Source organism: Littorina saxatilis, linkage group LG16, assembly GCF_037325665.1.
Source record: "Littorina saxatilis isolate snail1 linkage group LG16, US_GU_Lsax_2.0, whole genome shotgun sequence".
Lineage (NCBI taxonomy): Eukaryota > Metazoa > Mollusca > Gastropoda > Littorinimorpha > Littorinidae > Littorina > Littorina saxatilis.
The window spans coordinates 28,521,463-28,543,486 of record NC_090260.1 but is presented as its reverse complement, the minus strand read 5'-3'; the positions used below and the strand labels follow the sequence as shown (position 1 = coordinate 28,543,486).

The 22,024-nt window shown below is 42.1% G+C and overlaps 2 protein-coding genes across 2 annotated transcripts in view; one reads left to right on the top strand and one right to left on the bottom strand.

The window, feature by feature from the left end:
- Positions 1-2,114: 2,114 nt before the first annotated feature.
- Positions 2,115-9,764, bottom strand: LOC138950746 (uncharacterized). The gene is made up of 6 exons (XM_070322471.1): positions 9,454-9,764; positions 8,887-8,926; positions 6,483-6,599; positions 5,616-5,747; positions 3,172-3,313; positions 2,115-2,355 (listed from the first exon to the last, which is right to left on the bottom strand). Exons 3-6 carry the CDS (start codon positions 6,589-6,591, stop codon positions 2,205-2,207), a joined length of 534 nt encoding a protein of 177 aa, XP_070178572.1. The 5' UTR covers positions 6,592-6,599; positions 8,887-8,926; positions 9,454-9,764; the 3' UTR covers positions 2,115-2,204.
- A 5,790-nt stretch (positions 9,765-15,554) lies between these two features.
- Positions 15,555-22,024, top strand: part of LOC138950747 (uncharacterized) — a gene marked incomplete in the record, with an annotated part of 169,686 nt that continues 163,216 nt past the window's right edge. The window contains 4 exon segments of the mRNA XM_070322472.1: positions 15,555-16,054; positions 18,039-18,093; positions 19,742-19,900; positions 21,689-21,865. Of these exon segments, the coding sequence (XP_070178573.1) occupies positions 16,037-16,054; positions 18,039-18,093; positions 19,742-19,900; positions 21,689-21,865 (409 nt within the window).

The window sequence follows — 22,024 nt, the reverse complement described above, 5'->3', positions numbered from 1 at the left end:
TCTTTTTTCATCAAGACAAGATCAGTACAATTCGAAGTTTTGAAAGTTTGAAAAGCCCGAAAGCAGAGTCACGAAAGGTCGTGATTTTCGTAGCAGACGACGGTTTATAGGCAGTGAAAAGCCATCGCAAGAGTTCTTATGAATCACATTCGGGTTTTTTCGTGAAAAGTCAAAGGTACATAACGTGCTATTGCAGATAAGCTCACAGCGAGCCCCATTCAAATTACAAACTGACGACTGCATTGTGAAAAAGGGAAAATGGATCACACGGGTTCACGATGGCTCAGGGGTAAGATAAACCACGCAAAAATAAATTCTTTGAAAATTGCTCGCTCTTTACGTAGGGCACCTAGGATGTTCCCGTTTGGTGAGCGTTCAAATGGAAGGGTGTTTGTACTGTGTGTAAAAGCCTGACAGTATCTGTGATGGTTTACGGGAGGCGTACTGTGCCTTTAAACCCCCCCCCCCCCCCCCCCCAACGCACGACAGCAACCACCAACTGTCAAGACCTGAACAGGTAGTCATTTTTCGCCTGAGAACAGGGCACAACAGAATGCAACAACACCTGCACAAAAAACTGCGAGCCGTGCCCTCCCCCATGTGTCCCTGTGGAGACGCAGAGCAGGATGCAGCCCACATCCTGCAGGACTGCAGGAATCTCCAGCCCCTGAGGAGAGAGATCTGGACCAGGCCGGTGCCCCTTCATGAGAAGCTGCATGGACCTGTGGAGGCTCTTCATAAGACCACCAGCTTCATTACCAGAGCTGGACTCCACGTTTAGCATTGGCGAACGACAAGAAGAAGAAGACAGACCTGGGGAAACACAGACTTGGGGGAACACAGACCTGAGGAACAAACCTGGGGGAACACAGACATAGGGAAACAGACCTGGGGGAACAGACCTGGGGAAACACAGACTTGGGGGAACACAGACCTGAGGAACAAACCTGGGGGAACACAGACTTGGGAGAACACAGACCTGAGGAACAGACCTGGGGGAACACAGACTTGGGGGAACACAGACCTGAGGAAACACAGACCTGGGGAAACACAGACCTGGGGGAACAGACCCGAGGAACACAGACCTGGGGGAACACAGACCTGGGGGAACACAGACCTGAGGAACAGACCTGGGGGAACACAGACTTGAGGAACAGGCCTGGGGAAACACAGACTTGGGGAAACACAGACTTGGGGGAACACAGACCTGAGGAAACACAGACCTGAGGAACAGACCTGGGGGAACACAGACCTGCCTACCCCCAAAATTACAAGGTGTAATGAGTCAAGCCAAAAAGAGTAATCTGTTGGAAGAAAGTGTAATCAGGTTCCATTCGGCAATCATTTTGCACATTGACACTAAGTCTTCTGCTCGGATAATTTCTCCCTCCAGTTTTGTTACTGTATCACTCAACTTCCTGATAAAGAAACAGGTAATTTGAACGTCTTTTTGTTTCTATGAGCTCTCTGTACTGCATCCTTGTGATAATCTGTCCCGATGTGCTATGCACAGTCATATTTTCCAATGTGTGCACACGAAAAGTCACTGTGGCAAAGGGAACACAAGACGTGCTTTGGTCCTTTTGATTAAGGTCCTAGGCATGGCCACGATTTCATTTAGCTGCCTTTGTATTTCTGTTGAATGGCTGTCTTCTTTCTCACAGCAATCCTTTTACCACCACTGTGGCAAGCTTCCTCGTCAGATTCGTCTGTCTCGTGGGGACTCAGATTTTCCACGCGTCGCTAATTCATTGTAATGCGAACGGCAGCGTCTATCTTGTTTGTGGCTGAACAGACCGGAAATGACCGGATATTGCCTAAATGATCTCGCGCAGGCGCAAACTCAAGCTCTGCGAAAGCAACTATACTGATCGGATTTACTTCGAGATAAGATGCAAAAAATCATACTTTTGGATTCTTAAAAATCGTACTTCCATTCTGGAAAGCATGGTGGCGTAGTTTGGGTTAACATTCGTAGTAAGTTACGCCCAAATCGTAAGGGTAGGCAGGTCTGGGAACACAGACCTGAGGAACAGACCTGGGGGAACACAGACCTGGGGGAACACAGACCTGGGGAAACACAGTCACAGACCTGGGGGAACACAGACCTTAGAAACGGACCTGGAGAAACATAGACCTGGGGAAACACAGACCTGGGTAATGATGAAGCTGAATCCAGACACAAACAGACAATGAAGATAAGGCTAACCTAGATGGCGGTGGTGAGTATGAAGAATCGGTGAAGACTCGAACGGCCTCTTTACTCTCTTCCTCTTTCGACCTCGGCTTTCATGCCTCTCTGCTGACCCTTGGGCTATCCTGGTTTCATGGTCCTCTCTGGCACTGTGTGACACCCTGTTGAAAAACAAAAGGTTCAAGTAGTGGAGAGCCAGAACTGTCAATATTAATGCTGAGAGGAAAATTCAGCTGACAAGAATGCAAACAGACTAGATCCAAGTCATTCCAACATCATGGACAGCCTGGTTAAAGTATGAAACATGGTTTTGGAGGTGACCGCACATTAAAGTTTTAGGTTTCCCCGGTGTGCAGGGACAGCCAGACGGACGGACAGTCAGATGGACAGACAACCCGTCAGATAGACAGACAAATGGACAGACAGCCAGTCATATAGACAGACAGCAGACGGACAATCAAATTGAGGGACAGATGAAGGGATAACATGTAGGCAGTCATAGTCAGATGGAAACAAAGCAATATAGGCACTATCTAACATGTCAGAACAAAATCTAAACCAAGTCCTTGCTTTATCTTAAAATGATACAGACCCAGTTTTCTCCAAGTGTGAAAGGCAAGCATGGTTTACTCTTGGTCACAAACAAGAGCGTGAGCTTTCAGCCCAAGGTCACTATGGGAGCAGGTCTGTTTCCCCTGGTTAATGTTGTGCAGGGCTTTGTTTCCTGGGCCTGGAGGGAACATACACCCAGGGAATTTAGAACTAGGGAACTGAGACCAGAGAAAACATAATCATGGTGGAAAATATAAACCTCAGGGAACAGAGACCTGGGCAAACATATACCTGAAGGAACATAGACCTAAGAGAACATAGACTTGAAGGAACATAGACCTGGGGGAACATGGACCTGGGGAACATGGACATGGGTAATCGTGTAAGTGATCCCGGACAGAAAAGACAATGAAGATAAGACTAACCTAGATGGTGGTGGTGAGTATGAAGAATCGGATGAAGACTCGAACGGCCTCTTTTTTCTCCTTTCGTCCTCGGCTCTCACGCCTCTCTGCTGACGCTTTGGGTACCCTGGTTTGATGGTCCTCTCTGGCACTATGTGACAACCTGTTGAAAAAAAAGGTTCAAGTAGTGGAGATATAGAACTGTCAATATTAATGTTGAGGAAAATTCTGCTGACAAGAATGCAAACAGACTAGATCCAAGTCATTCCAACATCATGGACAGTCTGTTGAGGTATGAAATAAATTATAGTTTTGGAGGTGACCTCACGTTAAAGTTGTATTTTTCCCCGGCGTGCACGGACAGCCAGACGGACAACCTGATGGAGGGACAGATGAACGGATGACATTTAGGCAGTCATAGTCAGCTAGAAACAAAGCAATACGAGGGGGACTCATTATATTTTGGAACCTGGGCAAACTAATGAAGTCACTACTTTGCCTTTTTCATTACATCAAAGACCAGTTTGGGGAAAACTTGTGACAACAAAAATTACTTGATTCCGTGCAATAGTTTTCATTCTTATGAAACGCGCTTTTCGGTGACCTCGGCGATCAACCACAGTCGATCGACTGGGCAGTCGATCGACTGTCAGTCGGTTCACTGCTATCTTATGAAACTGGCCCCTGGGGCCCAGTCGATCGACTGTGGTTGATCGCCGGGTCACCGAAAAGCGCGTTTCATGAGCGAATCACCGTCACCCGCGGACAACCGCAGTCAACCAACTGTACAGTAATCCGAATGGCCAAGTCGAGGGCTAAATTTAGCAACATTACCACTTCCGTTTGCTCATTTGCACGTGGAAATGGCGATGGAAGAAAAAACTAGTCTCGGCCCGCTCAAAATAACAATGATCGAGACTTTCAGTAATTCCTTCGCGTGACGTCTAACCCTCTTACGCCATAATGTGACGTCTTCAAGACATAACCCTGACTTGTCTCCTGGATTACTGCGTCATGATAGATACATTTCGAAGAACAATCACAAGGTTTGGCTCACAATCCAAAAAAGTCAATCAATATGAGGCTTATGTCGCGCGTATTCCGTGGGTACAGTTCTAAGCGCAGGGATTTATTTTTAAAAAATTTTAAATTTTTATTTTATACAATTTATATTGCGCACATATTCAAGGCGCAGGGATTTATTTATGCCGTTTGAGATGGAATTGTTTTACACATCACATCACGCATTCATATCGGCCAGAGAAAACATAATCAAAGTGTGAGCATTGTCATTGTGTCATTGACTGTGCGGATAATTACATTTATTTTCGGTTTACCGCAGTAAGCCGAACACAGTGTTGGGGGGAGAGCATCACCATGTTTGGCCGACTTCAGGTGAGATGACCCGCAGTCGGCCGACTGAAATTTTGTTTGTGAAACCCGATAATGTCGGATTACTGTGGTTCTCTCGGACAACTGCAGTTGATCGACTGTGTTTCTGGCTTATGAAACATAGACCTGGGCAAACATATATACCTGAAGGAACATAGACCCAAGGGAACACAGACCACAGGCGGAAGGTATCGTTCACTGGACCACTACTTTCATAGAAAGACTACAAGGTATGACACTCAGCTTCGAGTCTTGCTCCACTAACTTCAAAAAAAATTATGCAAATAATAATTGCCAATGTCAAGATTCTTTGTAACTTTACAAATGCCAGGATAAATGAATGTTCTAACTATCTGTACCTTTTATGTTTAGCTGCCTGTCCGCTGCACCGTATTTTGTGCGACCAAACGCGTCTGTCGCCGGCATATCACTTAAATCCCGTGGGAAAGCTGAACAGTTGTAGGTCCGAGGAGTTGGTAGTGCGATGCGCTCATTGGTTAATAACCGGATATTCGATGATTATTTTTGATTTGGCAAACGGTTCTTCACCAAAAACCTAACAAAAACCTAAAGTGAAACTCCCGTGGGTAGCTTCCCTTCGCTGCAATATTTACATATGTTTTAGACCAATGAGCACCCGTATGCATATTCGGTGCGGGATGCATGATTTCTTCCCAACTACAGGTAGCGGTTCGCAAACGAACATTCGTCAAAATGATGGTTAAAAACAACTTGCAGCAGACGGCAGCTGAAAATTAAAGATACATGTATGATGTAGTTAAAACAATCATTCAACTGTATTTATTTGACCTTACACAGACTGTTGGAAGAGGCAAACCGCCTTGAACACAAAAATTGTCCGCAGGAAGCGACTCCAAGAACACAGACGACTTGAAGCTGAGTGACATACCTTGTAGTCTTTCTATGAAAGTAGTGGTCCAGTGAACGATACCTTCCGCCTGTGCACAGACCTGGGCAAACATAGACCTGAAGGAACATGGACCTGGGGAACATGGACATGGGTTATCGTGTAAGTGATCCCGGACAGAAAAGACAATGAAGATAAGACTAACCTAGATTGTGGTGGTGAGTATGAAGAATCGGATGAAAACTCATACGGCCTCTTTTGTCCTGGGCTCTCATGCCTCTCTGCTGACGCTTTGAGTACCCTGGTTTGATTGTCCTCTCTGGCACTATGTGACAACCTGTTAAAAAACAAAAGGTTCAAGTAGTGGAGATATAGAACTGTCAATACTAATGCTGAGAGGAAAATTCAGCTGACAAGAATGCAAACAGACTAGATCCAAGTCATTCCAACATCATGGACAGTCTGTTGAGGTATGAAATATTTAGTTTTGGAGGTGACCTCACGTTAAAGTTGTATTTTCCCCCGGCGTGCACGGACAGCCAGACGGACAACCTGATGGAGGGACAGACAACCCCATCGTGCCCAGACATGTAGCCAGACGGACGGACAGTTAGATGGACAGACAGCCCGATGGACAACCGGATGGAGGGACAGATGAACGGATGACATTTAGGCAGTCATAGTCAGATGGAAACAAAACAATATAGGCACTATCTAACATGTCAGAACAAAATCTAAACCAAGTCCTTGCTTTATCTTAAAACGATGCAGACCAAGTTTTTTACAAGTGTGAAAGGCTAGCATGGTTACACTTGGTCACAAATAGGAGCGTGAGCCTTCAGCCCAAGGACACAATGGGAGCAGGTCCGTGTTTCCCCTGGTTAATGTCCCGCAGGGCTTTGTTCCCTGGCCCTGGAGGGAACATACACCTGGGGAACTGAGACCAGAGGGAATGGGGGGAAATAAAGGACTCGAGGAATAGAGACCTGAAGGAACATACACCTGGGAAACGTAGACCTAGCTAATCATGGAGCTGATCCCATGTGCAAAAGACAATGAAAATGAGGCTAACCTAGAAGGTAGTGATGAGTATGAAGACTCGAACGTCCTCTTTTCCCTCCTCTTTTGCCTCTCTGCCGACGCTTTGGATACCCTGGTTTCATGGGTCTCTTTGGCACCATGTGACACCCTGTTGAAAAACAAAAGGTTCAAGTAGTGGAGAGCCAGAACTGTCAATATTAATGCTGAGAGGAAAATTCAGCTGACAAGAAATTGAAGAATGCAAACAGCCTAGATCCAACATCATGGTTGAGGTATGAACATAGTTTTGGAGGTGGCCTCACTTTAAACTAAAGATGCACTGAAGTAGTACGAAGGGAAAATTAACAGAGGTAGAATGAAGTTGCTTTTATATCAATCTGAAAATAATTTCACAAAAATGAGCATCGCCAATTTGTATTATTTTTATTTATCAAAAGTGAATGAGCACACCTGGAAATTTTGGACTTGGTGCTTGACATAAGACTTGACATCATAACAGTACTTGGTGGGCTACCGTAATGACTTAGAGTGTACCAAAAGAGACAATCGCGAGCACTTTGTAAGTCTTTATAAAAAAAAAGTAAGCAAACTAGAAAACCATGCCCTGTTGTAAATGTTTCTTTTAGAGTTTAGACATTCAGATTCTGATGGCATCTGCTTTAAGTGTTTATTAATTCTCGTAACAGTGCATTCATGATTCAACGGGCAGTAGGTGAATTTTTTTCAAATATAAATGTGACTGTGAGTGATAGGCCTATGCCACAGATGGTACAGAATCTATGATTATGTTATCAAAACGTGTCTAAGCTGAATTCGCGAAATAAAGAGAAAAGCGCCAACTCTTGAGTAGAGAGGTAATAAAGTAATCGCTAATCGAGCGAAATGGCAATCCGTGGCGACTTACTTAGGAGTCGGGAAGACGCAAATCCTGTGTATCGTCAAGAATAAAGACTCGGTGTTATCAAGATGGGGAGAAGGATAGCGAAGCGAAAGTATGCAAAGAAAGGTGCCTGTACGAAGACCTCAACGATCATGTATGAGACAAGTTTAGCGATGCACGGCGAAGAAACATTCCTGTGAGCAGAAACATGATTCGGGAGAAAAGTCGTTATGCTTTCTATCGAGCAGGACATTCGGATTTTACTGGTTGCGCCACAATGTCAAATGTGCTTCACTCGGCGGGGAGCGAGCATTACGCCATGAGTAAATTTTCTTTGAAACTTGAGTTAAAGTTGTTCTGCTGTAATGTGTTTGGGTGTGTGTGTGTGTAGATAGGACTGTAAACTGCAACTGTGTGTTTGTGTGTGTACATTGACAGTACATAACAGTACATACATTGTACACTGCAACCAAATTCATGACCGCCCGGGCCAAAAACTCAAACAACCATTTTAAGACACCCCCCCCCACCCCTTTTTTTACGACCTAATTTTCAAGGTTTTTCCAAAGTCGTAAATAGGGGGTTCTACTGTAGTATGAATTCGGTTTTCATGATCACACCAAAGCCTGATGAGACTCCACTAAATACAGTTGGTTGTTTACTAATTCCTTGCTTGCATCACTGCAATACAACTCATACTGGTATTCTTGAAGTTGAAGAACAGCAACAGGTCTTGCTTTATTTCACTATTATTTTCACAACTGCTGACTGAACAACATTCAGAATCGCAAAATTTGGCAGTCAAAGGAGACTTTCTTCACATTGACTGTGTGTAACTAAGCTAGAGTGTACTGAAAATGTGAAATGACGTCACAGTTCTAGAACAGTGAGAGCAAGAGGTAAGGTGATTTGTTTCGGCAGGTAAAAATGGTCATATATGTACGCAGCGATATCTTGTGCAAAATTAAGTTTTTTTACTAAATAAACATTACCAGTATATTAATAAAGTGTACATAATTATCAAAATACTGTTGATTTAGACTTCAACTCTGTGCATCTTTAAAGTTATATTTTTCTCCGGCGTGCACGGACAGTAAGACGGACAGACAGCCAGATGAACAACCGAACGGAGGGACATAACATTTAAGCAGTCATAACGGTTAGGGTGGACAGGGGGTTAAGCCCTTTTAGTTTTCAGGGGTCGCTTTATTCTCCGGCCCCGCGAGGGTGTTTTGTTTCTGCCGCCCTATGTCCATACACCTGTATTTTCCCGTTTAATAACCCTATCATGAGTCATCCCTGAGGTCGCCTATAGTTGTGGACTGGGCGTTAAGCATCCAACAATTAACAAACCCAATCACACATTTCTGACAATGGAATGTTCACCCAATGACCCATGTAGTCTTTCTCATCATTTATAATATTAAATGCCAGGCTGGAGCTCTACAAAAATGAAATTTATTGGTTTGATTTGGTTACAGATCAACCCACAGATTTCCCACTCTCATGGACCAGCCAGGATGCACTGACATTGATTAATCGTGATCCTTCTCACCTTTGAATTACCCGTCATAATGGCTTGCTGAAGAAATCATCTGCAAATAAAATGCAAACAATTACACTTACAGCAATGATATACACATGCATGCACATGCTGTCAATATTCAATTTTGTTGTGCATGTTTATCAATATTATGTGTTGCCCCGAGTGCTGTGTTAAACACTGACAGAATCTTCAAAAAGATGAAGGCGGGTGGAAACTAGAAGAACAGCCTGCGTCTATTAGAGATCGGATTGACAGCCGGTCTTTTCAAATCGTGTTTTCTGTAAGCTTAGCTAAGAAATGCCATATTATTATCACCATCCTCAAGTTACCTACTCATAAATTCAGCACTAAACGCACAAATAGCATGAAAGAAGAAAGTACAGGTCTAGGCATTTTTCTTGCGTGAAAAATAGATCAATACTATCTCCGCCGTTCGACCAGTCACTGCCTCATCCCAAGATAATATAGCCTACACAAAAACACTTATTCACAATAAATTAAAAAGAACAATGACAAAAACATACAGTTTCTGTTCCCTAATAATGAAACAATCATAAAATTAAGTTTCCCGCTTACCTTGGATCGACGAGGCGTCGCCATCTTGAAAATGCAACTCGTCAGTAACTAGAGTTATCTGTCCTTGGGCTGTGTGTTTCGGAAACTCAGAAACTTTTTCACACGCTTTGGTGTGTGAACTAATATACACACAAAGTTGACTAAAGTGCACAAAAAGGTTCCAGCCTTGAAAACTTCTGAGAATCTTCATTTGACACTTTCCTTCTAGAAACAGTAGTAAAAAAAGTGGGTCCCTATTTTTGGAACCGACTTTTTTTTTAAACCCAGTTGGACGCTTGTGTGTTAATGCAAGGAACCCAGTTATGTAGTTGTGAACACACACACACACACACACACACACACACACACACACTTGCGCGTGAAAAAAAACACTGAATATAGACACACATATAAGTCTACATGCGCGAACACAAAGAGCAAAACAAAAACAGACAGACAGCAGACAGACAGACAGACAGACAAGCAGTCAAACAGACAGGAAAAACAGACCGAGCATGTAAAATAAAATTCGAGAATAGTCTCTCGCATGTCGTTACGTTTCTGAATGATGTGCGATACCGAGACACGCACAGCCCGGCGATGACCTTACGATACATTTCCTACTGCTGATAGGTTGAAATCACCGAGACAAACTTGGTTCTCGAAATACTTTGTCATTTCCTCGGAAGACATGCATGTTTATGTGACGCCATTATTCACGATTGAGTGCACCACGTTACTTATTTGTCCAACCAAGACTGATTCTAGTGCACAATGTGACTTATTTGACCAACCAGAACTGATTTAGTGCACCACGTGACTTATTTGACCAACCAGGACTGGTTTAGTGCACCACGTGACTTATTTGACCAACCAGGACTGGTTTAGTGCACCATGTGACTTATTTGACCAACGAGGACCGATTGAGTGCATAACGTGACTTAATTGACCTACCAGGGCCGATGTAGTAGATCATGTGACTTATTTGACCAACCCTGACTGATTTAGTGGACCATGTGACTTATATGACCAACCAGAACTGATTTAGTGCACCACGTGACTTATTTAACCAACCAGGGCTGTTTAAGAGCACCATGTGACTTATTTGACCAACCAGGACTGATGTGGTTCACCACGTGACTTATTTGACCAACCAGGACTGGTTTAGTGCACCATGTGACTTATTTTACCAGCCAGGACCGATTGAGTGCATAACGTGACTTATTTGACCAACCAGGACTGATGTGGTGCACCACGTGACTTATTTGAACAACCATGATTGATTAAGTGTACCATGTGACTTATTTGACCAACCAGGGCTGATTAGGATCACCATGTGACTTATTTGACCAACCAGGACTGATTTAGTGCACAATGACTAACGAGGGGTGTGTCGAAAATACGTGGACAAGAGCACACGTAAATGCATTTTTCAGAGGAATAGCAAGGGCATTCACTCTTTCACAGTCCACGCAAACCCGACGGAGTTATTTTCGAAAATCGTCTTTGATTGATTTTTTTTTCGTATCTCATCTTAAAGGGCACAGTAAGCCTCCCGTAAACCACCACCGAGCTCCCCGAGCCTCTAGCATACTTCCATTTGAACGCTCACCGAACGGGAACATCCTGGCTGCTTTCTGTCGAGAGTGAGACATTTTCAAAGAATTATTTTCGTGGACTATCCGAACGGACAATCAGGCTCCTCGTTTTGGCGCTAGACCTAACTTTTAAAATCTAAATAATAAATTGACAGCTTGTTACACAAACAATCTTAAATCATAAAAGAAATCTTTTTTTCATCAAGACAAGATCAGTATATTTCGAAATGTTGAAAGTTTGAAAAAAGAAAAGCCCGGAAACGTGTCACGCAAAACGTCTTTCTCGTAGCAAACGACGGTTCGGCATGGCGCCAGTTCCTCTGAACGGTCAACCGTCACCGCTCTAGTTCGTGTGACTCGTAGCCGTTTGTTGCGTTTTAGATTCAGAGGTACACAATAACGTGCTATTGCAGATAAGCTTACAGCGAGTCGCATTGAAATCACAAACTGACGACTAAATTGTGAAAAAAAAGGAAACTGGATCACAAAGGTTCACGATGGCTCAGGGGTAAGATAAACCACGCAAAAATAAATTCTTTGAAAATTGCTCGCTCTTTACGGAGGGCACCTAGGATGTTCTCAAGCGGTGAGTGTTTACATGAAAGGGTGTTTGTACTGTGTGTAAAAGCCTGACAGTGTCTGTGATGGTTTACGGGAGGCTGACTGTGCCTTGAAGGAATTGCCACACCCATCGTACGTCCTCTCAAAATGTTGTCTCGTCACTGCCTAGGACGGGGTCTATGCAACGTAGAACGGCGTCTTAGTTCCCAAACTGTAAATCTCTTACTGTTTTATAACGAGGTAAGTCAGTAATCAACACATTATTTACTTCACTTCATTCATCTAAATTTATGCAAAACCTGCCCAAACCTTGTCAAGCCTGAAGATTGAGAGCGTGGCCATGGCACTTACATGAACAACACACCTCGTTTAAAGGCGTTGAATCCTGTATTTCTCTTGTTCCCGTGTTTATTTGTTTCTTTGTGAACTTGTTGTTTGTTTCTATCTTCTTTTTTTTCTTTCTTTCCTTCTGTTTTCTTTGTTTGTTTCTTTCTTTTTACATTTAGTCAAGTTTTGACTAAATGTTTTAACATAGAGGGGGAATCGAGACGAGGGTCGTGGTGTATGTGTGTGTGTGTGTGTGTGTGTGTGTGTGTGTGTCTGTGTGTGTCTGTGTGTGTGTGTAGAGCGATTCAGAGTAAACTACTGGACCGATCTTTATGACATTTTACATGAGAGTTCCTGTGTATGATATCCCCAAATGTTTTTTTTAATTTTTTTCAATAAATGTCTTTGATGACGTCATATCCGGCTTTTTGTAAAAGTTGAGGCGGCACTGTCACACCCTCGTTTTTCAATCAAATTGATTGACATTTTTGTAGAGCAATTTTCGACGAAGGCCGGACTTTTAGGATTACCATGTTTTAGTTCAAATTTAAACAGATATCTTCGAATAAAACACTGAGAGCGTGTGATGAATATTACCTGTTGATAACACTAAAGGATCGAGTGTATCTTAACAGGTATAGAACCGGTCGCACATTAAAGTCGCTTCAAATGCAAGGATACAGATCAAATTTCATGTAGGCCTGTAAGGTTACGCTCATGGAAATTCGGACTGGTTTTTATATTTAGTCAAGTTTTGACTAAATATTTTAACATCGAGGGGGAATCGAAACGAGGGTCGTGGTGTATGTGCGTGTGTGTGTGCGTGTGTGTGTCTGTGTGTGTGTGTGTGTGTGTAGAGCGATTCAGACTAAACTACTGGACCGATCTTTATGAAATTTTACATGAGAGTTCCTGGGTATGAAATCCCCGAACGTTTTTTTCATTTTTTTGATAAATGTCTTTGATGACGTCACATCCGGCTTTTCGTGAAAGTTGAGGCGGCACTGTCACGCCCTCATTTTTCAACCAAATTGGTTGAAATTTTGGTCAAGTACTCTTCGACGAAGCCCGGACTTCGGTATTGCATTTCAGCTTGGTGGCTTAAAAATTAATTAATGACTTTGGTCATTAAAAATCTGAAAATTGTAAAAAAAAAATAAAAATTTATAAAACGATCCAAATTTACGTTTATCTTATTCTCCATCATTTGCTGATTCCAAAAACATATAAATATGTTATATTCGGATTAAAAACAAGCTCTGAAAATTAAATATATAAAAATTATTATCAAAATTTTTTTTTCGAAATCAATTTAAAAACACTTTCATCTTATTCCTTGTCGGTTCCTGATTCCAAAAATATATAGATATGATATGTTTGGATTAAAAACACGCTCAGAAAGTTAAAACAAAGAGAGGTACAGAAAAGCGTGCTATCCTTCTCAGCGCAACGAATACCCCGCTCTTCTTGTCAATTCCACGTGCACTGCCTTTGCCACGGGCGGTGGAGTGACGATGCTACGAGTATACGGTCTTGCTGCGTTGCGTTGCGTTCAGTTTCATTCTGTGAGTTCGACAGCTACTTGACTAAATATTGTATTTTCGCCTTACGCGACTTGTTTTCACTTGGGAAAGCGAGCGGCCATACGGTACGGCGCTACCCTTGTCGTTTTCTCTTCATTTTCTGTTCGCGTGTATTCATGTTTCCAAGCCCTGCATGAAACTTTCGCTGTGAACGTGGGTTCTTTTGCGTGCGCAGGTGTGCACTGTGCACACGGGGTGTTCGGACACCGAAGAGAGTCTGCACAAATTAGACTCTGAGAAATAAATCCCTCGCCGAACGTGGGGATCGAACTCAATAGCGACAACTGGTTTTGAAGCGATACAGATCATGTTCACAACCAGAGAAATGTTCCAGGTTTTGCATGGGAAAAGACCAGCCTTCCACTCGGCGGGTACAATAAGAAACAAGTCGGGTAAGGCGAAATTACTACATTTAGTCAAGCTGTGGAACTCACAGAATGAAACTGAACGTAGTCCGCCGCTAGTGCAAAAGGCAGTGAAAGTGACGAGCCTGTTTGGCGCGGTAGCGGTTGCGCTGTGCTTCATAGCACGCTTTACTGTACCTCTCTTCGTTTTAACGTTCTGAGCGTGTTTTTAATCCAAACATATCATATCTATATGTTTTTGGAATCAGGAACCGACAAGGAATAAGATGAAAGTGTTTTTAAATTGATTTCGAAAATTTAATTTGAACGATGAACGTAAATTTGGATCGTTTTATAATTTTTTTAATTTTTTTTACAATTTTCAGATTTTTAATGACCAAAGTCATTAATTAATTTTTAAGCCACCAAGTTGAAATGCAATACCAAAGTCCGGCCTTCGTCGAAGATTGCTTGGCCAAAATTTCAATCAATTTGATTGAAAAATGAGGGTGTGACAGTTCCGCCTCAACTTTTACAAAAAGCCGGATATGACGTCAGCCCGGACGTTGGTATTGCATTTCAGCTTGGTGGCTTAAAAATTAATTAATGACTTTGGTCATTAAAAATCTGAAAAATGTAAAAAAAATATTGTTTTTATAAAACGATCCAAATTTACGTTCATCTTATTCTCCATCATTTGCTGATTCCAAAAACATATAAATATGTTATATTTGAATTAAAAACAAGCTCTGAAAATTAAATATATAAAAATTATTATCAAAATTAAATTTTCGGAATCAATTTAAAAACACTTTCATCTTATTCCTTGTCGGTTCCTGATTCCAAAAACATATAGATATGATATGTTTGGATTAAAAACACGCTCAGAAAGTTAAAACGAAGAGAGGTACAGAAAAGCGTGCTATCCTTCTCAGCGCAACTACTAAACCGCTCTTCTTGTCAATTTCACTGCCTTTGCCGTGAGCGGTGGCTGACGATGCTACGAGTATACGGTCTTGCTGCGTTGCATTGCGTTCAGTTTCATTCTGTGGGTTCGACAGCTACTTGACTAAATGTTGTATTTTCGCCTTACGCGACTTGTTAAAAATATTGAACTGCGAGCGAAAGCGAGCTGTTCACTATTTGAAAAAGCAACGAGTGTAAATCTGGTACGACACAGCAAGCCATGTAGTATTCTGTTTATCCTACACACTGTACTTACGTGTATTTTACTCGGTGACTTTGGCATCATAAGCTGTGGAAAAAACAGGTCCCTGCCAGACTTGCTTGACATGACCTCATTTACATGATATATACACACGTGTGACTTGAACGATTATTATCTCACGGGTGTCTCTCTCACGTATGTAGAATAAATACCATATACCAAAACGTTTCACACCAGAAGGAATGGTTCTTTAAACCCCCATCCCTCATCGTAGTATGAAGAGGACCTGTCCCTTCAGGCAGTATTCTTTGCGGACCTCCCAAAACCCACAAAGAAGAGCTCGAAGAAAAAGACATGAGCACATGAATACGAGCTCTACATTTGCGTGTCTGTATTGTAAGTACTTCGTCGAGATGTCTCTTTTTTGTGAAACATTGGGTGTTGCAAAACTGGTCATAGGAACGCATACGTAAAAGACAATTCGCCTTACGTAAAGTTATCGTTGTATATAACGTGAAAGATCTGGACAGGTTCTGGTTTGGTTTCTTTCGTGAAAGACAGCGTCTGTGTGTTTTGTTGATCTGTGTGCAGTATAATACTTATTTACTTGAAACAGTGCCGTGAAACAAATTCTTTCGGACTTAAGTGCTGTGTGTGTTCAAAGCGAATGTGAATAGTTATTGGTGCTTATCTAAAGGAAATCCAAGGTTGTCTATTGTTTGTTCGTATAAATACCTTTGAAAATAAAAGCTTTAAGTACATAAACTTTTTTTGTTTTCGTACAGAATAATCAGACAAGACAGTTCCACAACGAAGTGAGAAAACTTTCTGCAGCAGTGGTGTATATTTCCAAAGTGAAATCCAAAGAAAAAGGAAATCCAAAATTTGGCGTTTGAAGAAAAGAAAGAGTTCTTGCTGCTGGCTGGATTTGTCCACGATATTATTTTGTGAACTTCTGCTGGACAGAGTATATATACATGGTGATGTTTAAGCTTCTGTTTCACGGGACAAAAGTTTGAGGGGATGAGAAATATGGAGCGGGTAAGTTTGTTTCTGTTGTTCCAGCTGTGTGTTTTTGTCGATGAATATGAATAATGCTTTTAGTTTAGAATTGCCAAACCAGGTTAACAATGATACGACTGGAAAGTTAGCCAGAAAAGATGTGACTGGCATAAATGACCGACAATAAATTGATGATTAATTTATGGCTGATGATACAGAATATGTATGTCCTACAGGCTAAAATTTCGACTATAGGCATGTTAGATATGATAGAATAAACAAACACAAAAACTAGCGACTCAAGCCCAAAAATGGCAAGAACCAGGTAAATATCTGCAAACCTACCCTACCAGGGGAAGGGGGAAGTTAAGATATGATCAAGAAGTAGGTATAACATTTGATAAAATAGAATCATAACTGGATAACTTATCATGTGTTTCATTCCTTTATGGGGGCGGGCCAGTAAAATATATCATTTTAATTTGACAACATACGATAAGAAAGATAAAATTGAGAGCCACCGTTTAACTTAAAACAGGTTGAGAATGTAATTGAGAAAAGAAAAATAGATTATTCATTCAATGATCATGTAGAGTAATTAAGGATAACATACATATATCCAGTGAAAAACACAATGCTCACGCCAACAGGCATACATAATACCTTTTGAAATCGCTGCAATGTTAATCATACTTCTGATATGTGTGTAAAAGTTCGGGTGTGGATGAGTGTGGTTTGAGTTTTGTGTGTATTGATGTGTTAATTGTATTTGTTTATTTTTTTCGAGAGTGTGATTTTATGTGAGGTTATTTGTGTGCATACGAACCAAAAGAAATATGTATGTTTGTCTTAAAATTGAGCTGTTTTTATTTATTATTTATTTCTTCTTAGCTACATGCCCCAAGGCGGCGCCTTGTGAAAAGTAGTAAACCTTGCGACCTCGAAACCTTAGTAAAGAAAATATGTTGTAGCTCAGTTCAATAGCATTTAAGCAGGTTTCCAATCCGTTGAACTCTTGAGAATTTTAAGAATTGAATTCAAAACTGTTTCATCTTTTGAAATTAAGACCACCCGGTGTACTCTAGCGGGTTTTGTGTGTGTGTGTTTGTGTGTATGTGTATGTGTGTATGTGTGTGTGTGTGTGTGTGTGTGTGTGTGTGTGTGTGTGTGTGTGTGTGTGTGTGTGTGTGTGTGTGTGAATAAACACCATCTACTGCTTCGTCGCCAGAAATAACGGTCAACAGGGGGAGGGGGGGCAACAAAATAAGTACGACCGTAATAGCATGAAAATTATCAGTTGTTCTTCCAAACCCATTACAGAAATATGACACTTCCAGCCTCCTTGAGGGCTTTTTGCTAAAAACAAAATTTGTTTGGGCATATCGACGTTGCAGTTCCGGAGCAAACGATCCAGATTTCTTTGCAAGTTTGTATTAAAATGTGTTTTTGACGTTACCTAATGAAGCACAGCTCTAGAAATGCTCACGAACAAATCGTCGGGACTTCAAAGAAAGAAGAATAACAACATGCTTGCCCCCTCCCTTCCCTTCTCCTCCTCCCCTGTCTAAAGTAGATGGAGTTACAAGTCCCCCCCCCCACCCCACCAATGCCTGTTGTTTATCTTCACATGTCGAATATTCGGCTTCTCAAATAAGTTTGCAGGTGAACAAAATGTTGCAGTGAACATCGTCATATTCTAATTCTGTGGAAGCATAGGTTGACCTTTTGTGTTGTGTCATATTTACCGTTTGTCTGTATTTGTACAGTATCTGAGCTGCTGCCGCTGCTGATGGTGATGATGATGATGATGATGATGATGATGATGATGGTGATGATGATGATGATGATGATGATGATGATGATGATGATGATGATGATGATGATGGTGATGATGATGATGGTGGTGATGATGATGGTGATGATGATGATGATGATGATGATGTTGATGATGATGATGATGATGATGATGATGATGATGATGATGATGATGATGATGATGATGATGATGAGTGTTCTATTTCAGATGCTTGCCTGGGGGCTTGTGTTTGGAGGCCTGATAGGAATACCAATATGTCAAGGTAAGTTATACAGGAAGGATCTGAGAAAAAGAGTGAGTGCATGGCGAATGACTGAGAGAGAGAGAGACAGAGAGAGAGAGACAGACAGACAGACAGACTGACTGACAGAGAGAGAGACAGAGACAGACAGACAGACAGACAGACTGACTGACAGAGAGAGAGACAGAGACAGACAGACAGACAGACAGACAGACAGACAGACAGACTGACTGACAGAGAGAGACAGACAGACAGACAGACATACAGACATACGAACAGACATACTGACAGAGACAGACTGACAGAGACAGACAGACAGAGAGGGCGAGACAGAGACAGAGACAGACCGAGGGAAAGACAGAGACAAAGAAACAGAGACAAAGAGACTACTGGATACGAAGGAAATGACAGGGAAAAACAAGTCGCGTAAGGCGAAAATACAATATTTAGTCAAGTAGCTGTCGAACTCACAGAATGAAACTGAACGCAATGCCATTTTACTCGTAGCATCGTCAGGCCACCGCTCATGGCAAAGGCAGTGAAATTGACAAGAAGAGCGGGGTAGTAGTTGCGCAAAGAAGGATAGCACGCTTTTCTGTACCTCTCTTTGTTTTAACTTTCTGAGCGTGTTTTTAATCCAAACATATCATATCTATATGTTTTTGGAATGAGGAACCGACAAGGAATAAGATGAACGTATTTTTAAATTGATTTGGACAATTTAATTTTGATAATAATTTTTATATATTTAATTTTCAGAGCTTGTTTTTAATCCGAATATAACATATTGATATGTTTTTGGAATCAGCAAATGATGGAGAATAAGATAAACGTAAATTTGGATCGTTTTATAAATTTTTATTTTTTTTTACAATTTTCCGATTTTTAATGACCAAAGTCATTAATTAATTTTTAAGCCACCAAGCTGAAATGCAATACCGAACCCCGGGCTTCGTCGAAGATTACTTGACCAAAATTTGAACCAATTTGGTTGAAAAATGAGGGCGTGACAGTGCCGCCTCAACTTTCACGAAAAGCCGGATATGACGTCATCAAAGACATTTATCAAAAAAATGAAAAAAAACGTATGGGGATTTCATACCCAGGAACTCTCATGTCAAATTTCATAAAGATCGGTCCAGTAGTTTAGTCTGAATCGCTCTACACACACACACAGACACACACACACACACACACACACATACACCACGACCCTCGTCTCGATTCCCCCCTCTACGTTAAAATATTTAGTCAAAACTTGACTAAATATAAAAAGAGTTATTAGATCACGTTCGTATTGATAACATTAACATTGCAATTCTGGTTATTCTCTAAAGACACACGGACAAAGACACACATAAACACGCAATAAATTAAAGCACGCAAGCACGCGCGAAAGAACGAACGAGCACACACACACACGCACGCATGCACGCACGCACACACGCAAGCACGCGCACACACACACACACACACACACATACACACACACACACACACACACACACACAACCACACATACACTCACACACACACACACACACACACACACACACACACACACACACACACACACACACACTGTTATTCACATTAATTTTAAGAATGTTTAAAATGACCTCAAGTTGTCTCTTTTCAATGATGGTTCAATTGTTTTCTCACCTGTAAGGCTTTATCGGATTTGGATGCACCACTGACGCTGACTGTCCCGGTTCAACCGGCGTGACGGGCAGTGCCAGCAGGTGTCGCCCTCGTGGATGTGAAGGTTACATCTGTGCCTGTGACCCCGGCTATGTTCCCCAGATGGACAGCATGGGTTGCAAGAAAGGTGGGCAAAGTGTGTGTGTGTGTGGGGGGGGGATGTATGGGTGTTGGTAAGTGTGTTAGGGTGTAAGTGAGTGTGTGTGTGTGAGTGTGTGTTTGTTAGTGTGTGCGTGTGTGTGTGTTTGCGTGTGTGTGTGTGTTCGTGTGTGTGTGTGTGTGTGTGTGTTTGTGTGTGTGTGTGTGTGTGTGTGTGTGTGTGTGTGTGTACAGGGTGACCCAAAAAAAAGAGTACCCAAACAAAACGTCATAAATTGAACCAAAAAAAAGCAATCTTCATAAAATTTATTTACACACACAAGTAGCCTCTGCATGATTTCAACAGAAAATGTTAGCGTTCTAGCTTGTCTTTCAGGAAAGTTATGCTCATTCTACAGAACATGCTCCAAATGGCCTCCCCTGGATTTAAATCCCCCATATTTCTATCTTTGGGGGTTCCTGAAAGACAACGTCTACAGGAACAACCCACAGACAATCGCAGAACTCAAGCGAGCCATCACAACAACCATTCGCGGAATCTCGCAACAGGAGTGTGTGCGGGTGATTGATAACTTTGCGCGGCGAGTTCAAGTTTGCCTGAATCGGCGCGGAGGCCATTTGGAGCATGTTCTGTAGAATGAGCATAACTTTCCTGAAAGACAAGCTAGAACGCTAAAATTTCTGTGCAAATCATGCAGAGGCTACTTGTGTGTGTAAATAAATTTTTATGAAGATTGCTTTATTTTTGTTCAATTTATGACGTTTTGTTTGGGTACTCTTTTTTTTGGGTCACCCTGTATGTTGGTCTAGCTCTTCAGTTCAATTAGTGTGGGTGTGTGTGTGTGTGCGTGTGTGGGTATGTGTGTGTATGTGTATGTGTGTGTGTGGTGTGTGTGTGGATGTCCGCATATTTCTTTTTCTAGTGTGTGCGTGTATGTGTGTGTGTGTGTGTGTGTTTGTGTGTGGGGGGGTATGTACGTGTGTGTGTGTGTGTGTGTGTGTGTGTGTGTGTGTGTGTGTGTGTTGGTCTAGCACTTCAGTTCAATTAGCGTGTGTGCGTGTGTGCATAATTATGTGTGTGTGTATATGTGTGTATGTGTGTGTGTATGTGTGTGTGTGTGTGTATGTGTGTGTGTGTGGGTGTGTGTGTATCGTGTGTGTGTATGTGTGTGTGTGTGTGTGTGTGTGTGTATGTGTGTGTGTGTGTGTGGATGTCCGAATATTTCTTTTTAAAGGGGCAGTGCGAGAGTCACGTACAGCATTGCTGAAGGATTGATTTGTCTTTTTGTTGCGACTTGCGATATAAACAGTCAAAAGCTTTACACAGCTATCTCACAGATGACTATACACTCACCGTTAGTGTTGACAGTCAAACGAAACTTCATGCGATTTGTCAGTTCGCATTTCAGTCCCGCCAGAATGTAATTAACATTTCCCGTGATCACGTTCTGGTGCTTAAGGCTGTGTGCGATGTGACTATGTGGACCCACATACCATCTTTTACAATTTTCTTACGTAGTCAAACTCAATGTCTTGAGGTAAACTACCCAAAATAGAAATAATTCTCCCTCTCGCCGAGACTAATAGACTTCCATGGAGGCTTTTGGCGTCATTAGTTCACGCGCGGGACCTGAGGTGAGGCTGATCGAGGGCCACGCTTTCCTGCCCGGAGAATTCTCAAAACTAATTCGTAAAACATGTGCAGTTTTGGACTCCTTGCATGAAAGTCAATGACCCTTGATATATAACGGGCGAGGCCTTATATGCCACAACCCTCGTAAAATACATTTTGATTTGATTTGATCTCTGCTCCCAGCTTTCAAGGTCGGTGACGTGTGCGGGGAGCTGGACCGTTGCATGCCGGTCAACATGGCGGCGTGCGAGAAGGAGCAGAAAACCAACGCCACCTCCATCAAGCGCTGTATCTGTGACATCAACTGGCGGACCGTCACAGCATTCACAACGTGCACCTTCCCAAACAAGAAAATTATCGGTGAGGGCATAAATATAAAAACAACATTCGCTGATCTTCAAACTGATATTCGTGGGCTTATTGTTGTTCCAGAGGTAACAGGTAAGGCCCCCCCCCCCCCAAAAAAAAAAAAAAGTCTGTTTACGGTAACATAGGCAAAAAAAGAGTCGATAGGTCGGG

What these genes read in the sequence shown, in the direction of transcription:
- LOC138950746 (XM_070322471.1), bottom strand. Translation starts at nt 6,591, where the DNA reads ATGGTGCCAAAGAGACCCATGAAACCAGGGTATCCAAAGCGTCGGCAG. An exon ending in TACTCATCACTACCTTCTAG is followed by an intron (nt 5,748 to 6,482) that starts GTTAGCCTCATT and finishes GTTTTTTAACAG; the next exon opens with GTTGTCACATAGTGCCAGAG. An exon ending in TACTCACCACCACAATCTAG is followed by an intron (nt 3,314 to 5,615) that starts GTTAGTCTTATC and finishes TTTTTTCAACAG; the next exon opens with GTTGTCACATAGTGCCAGAG.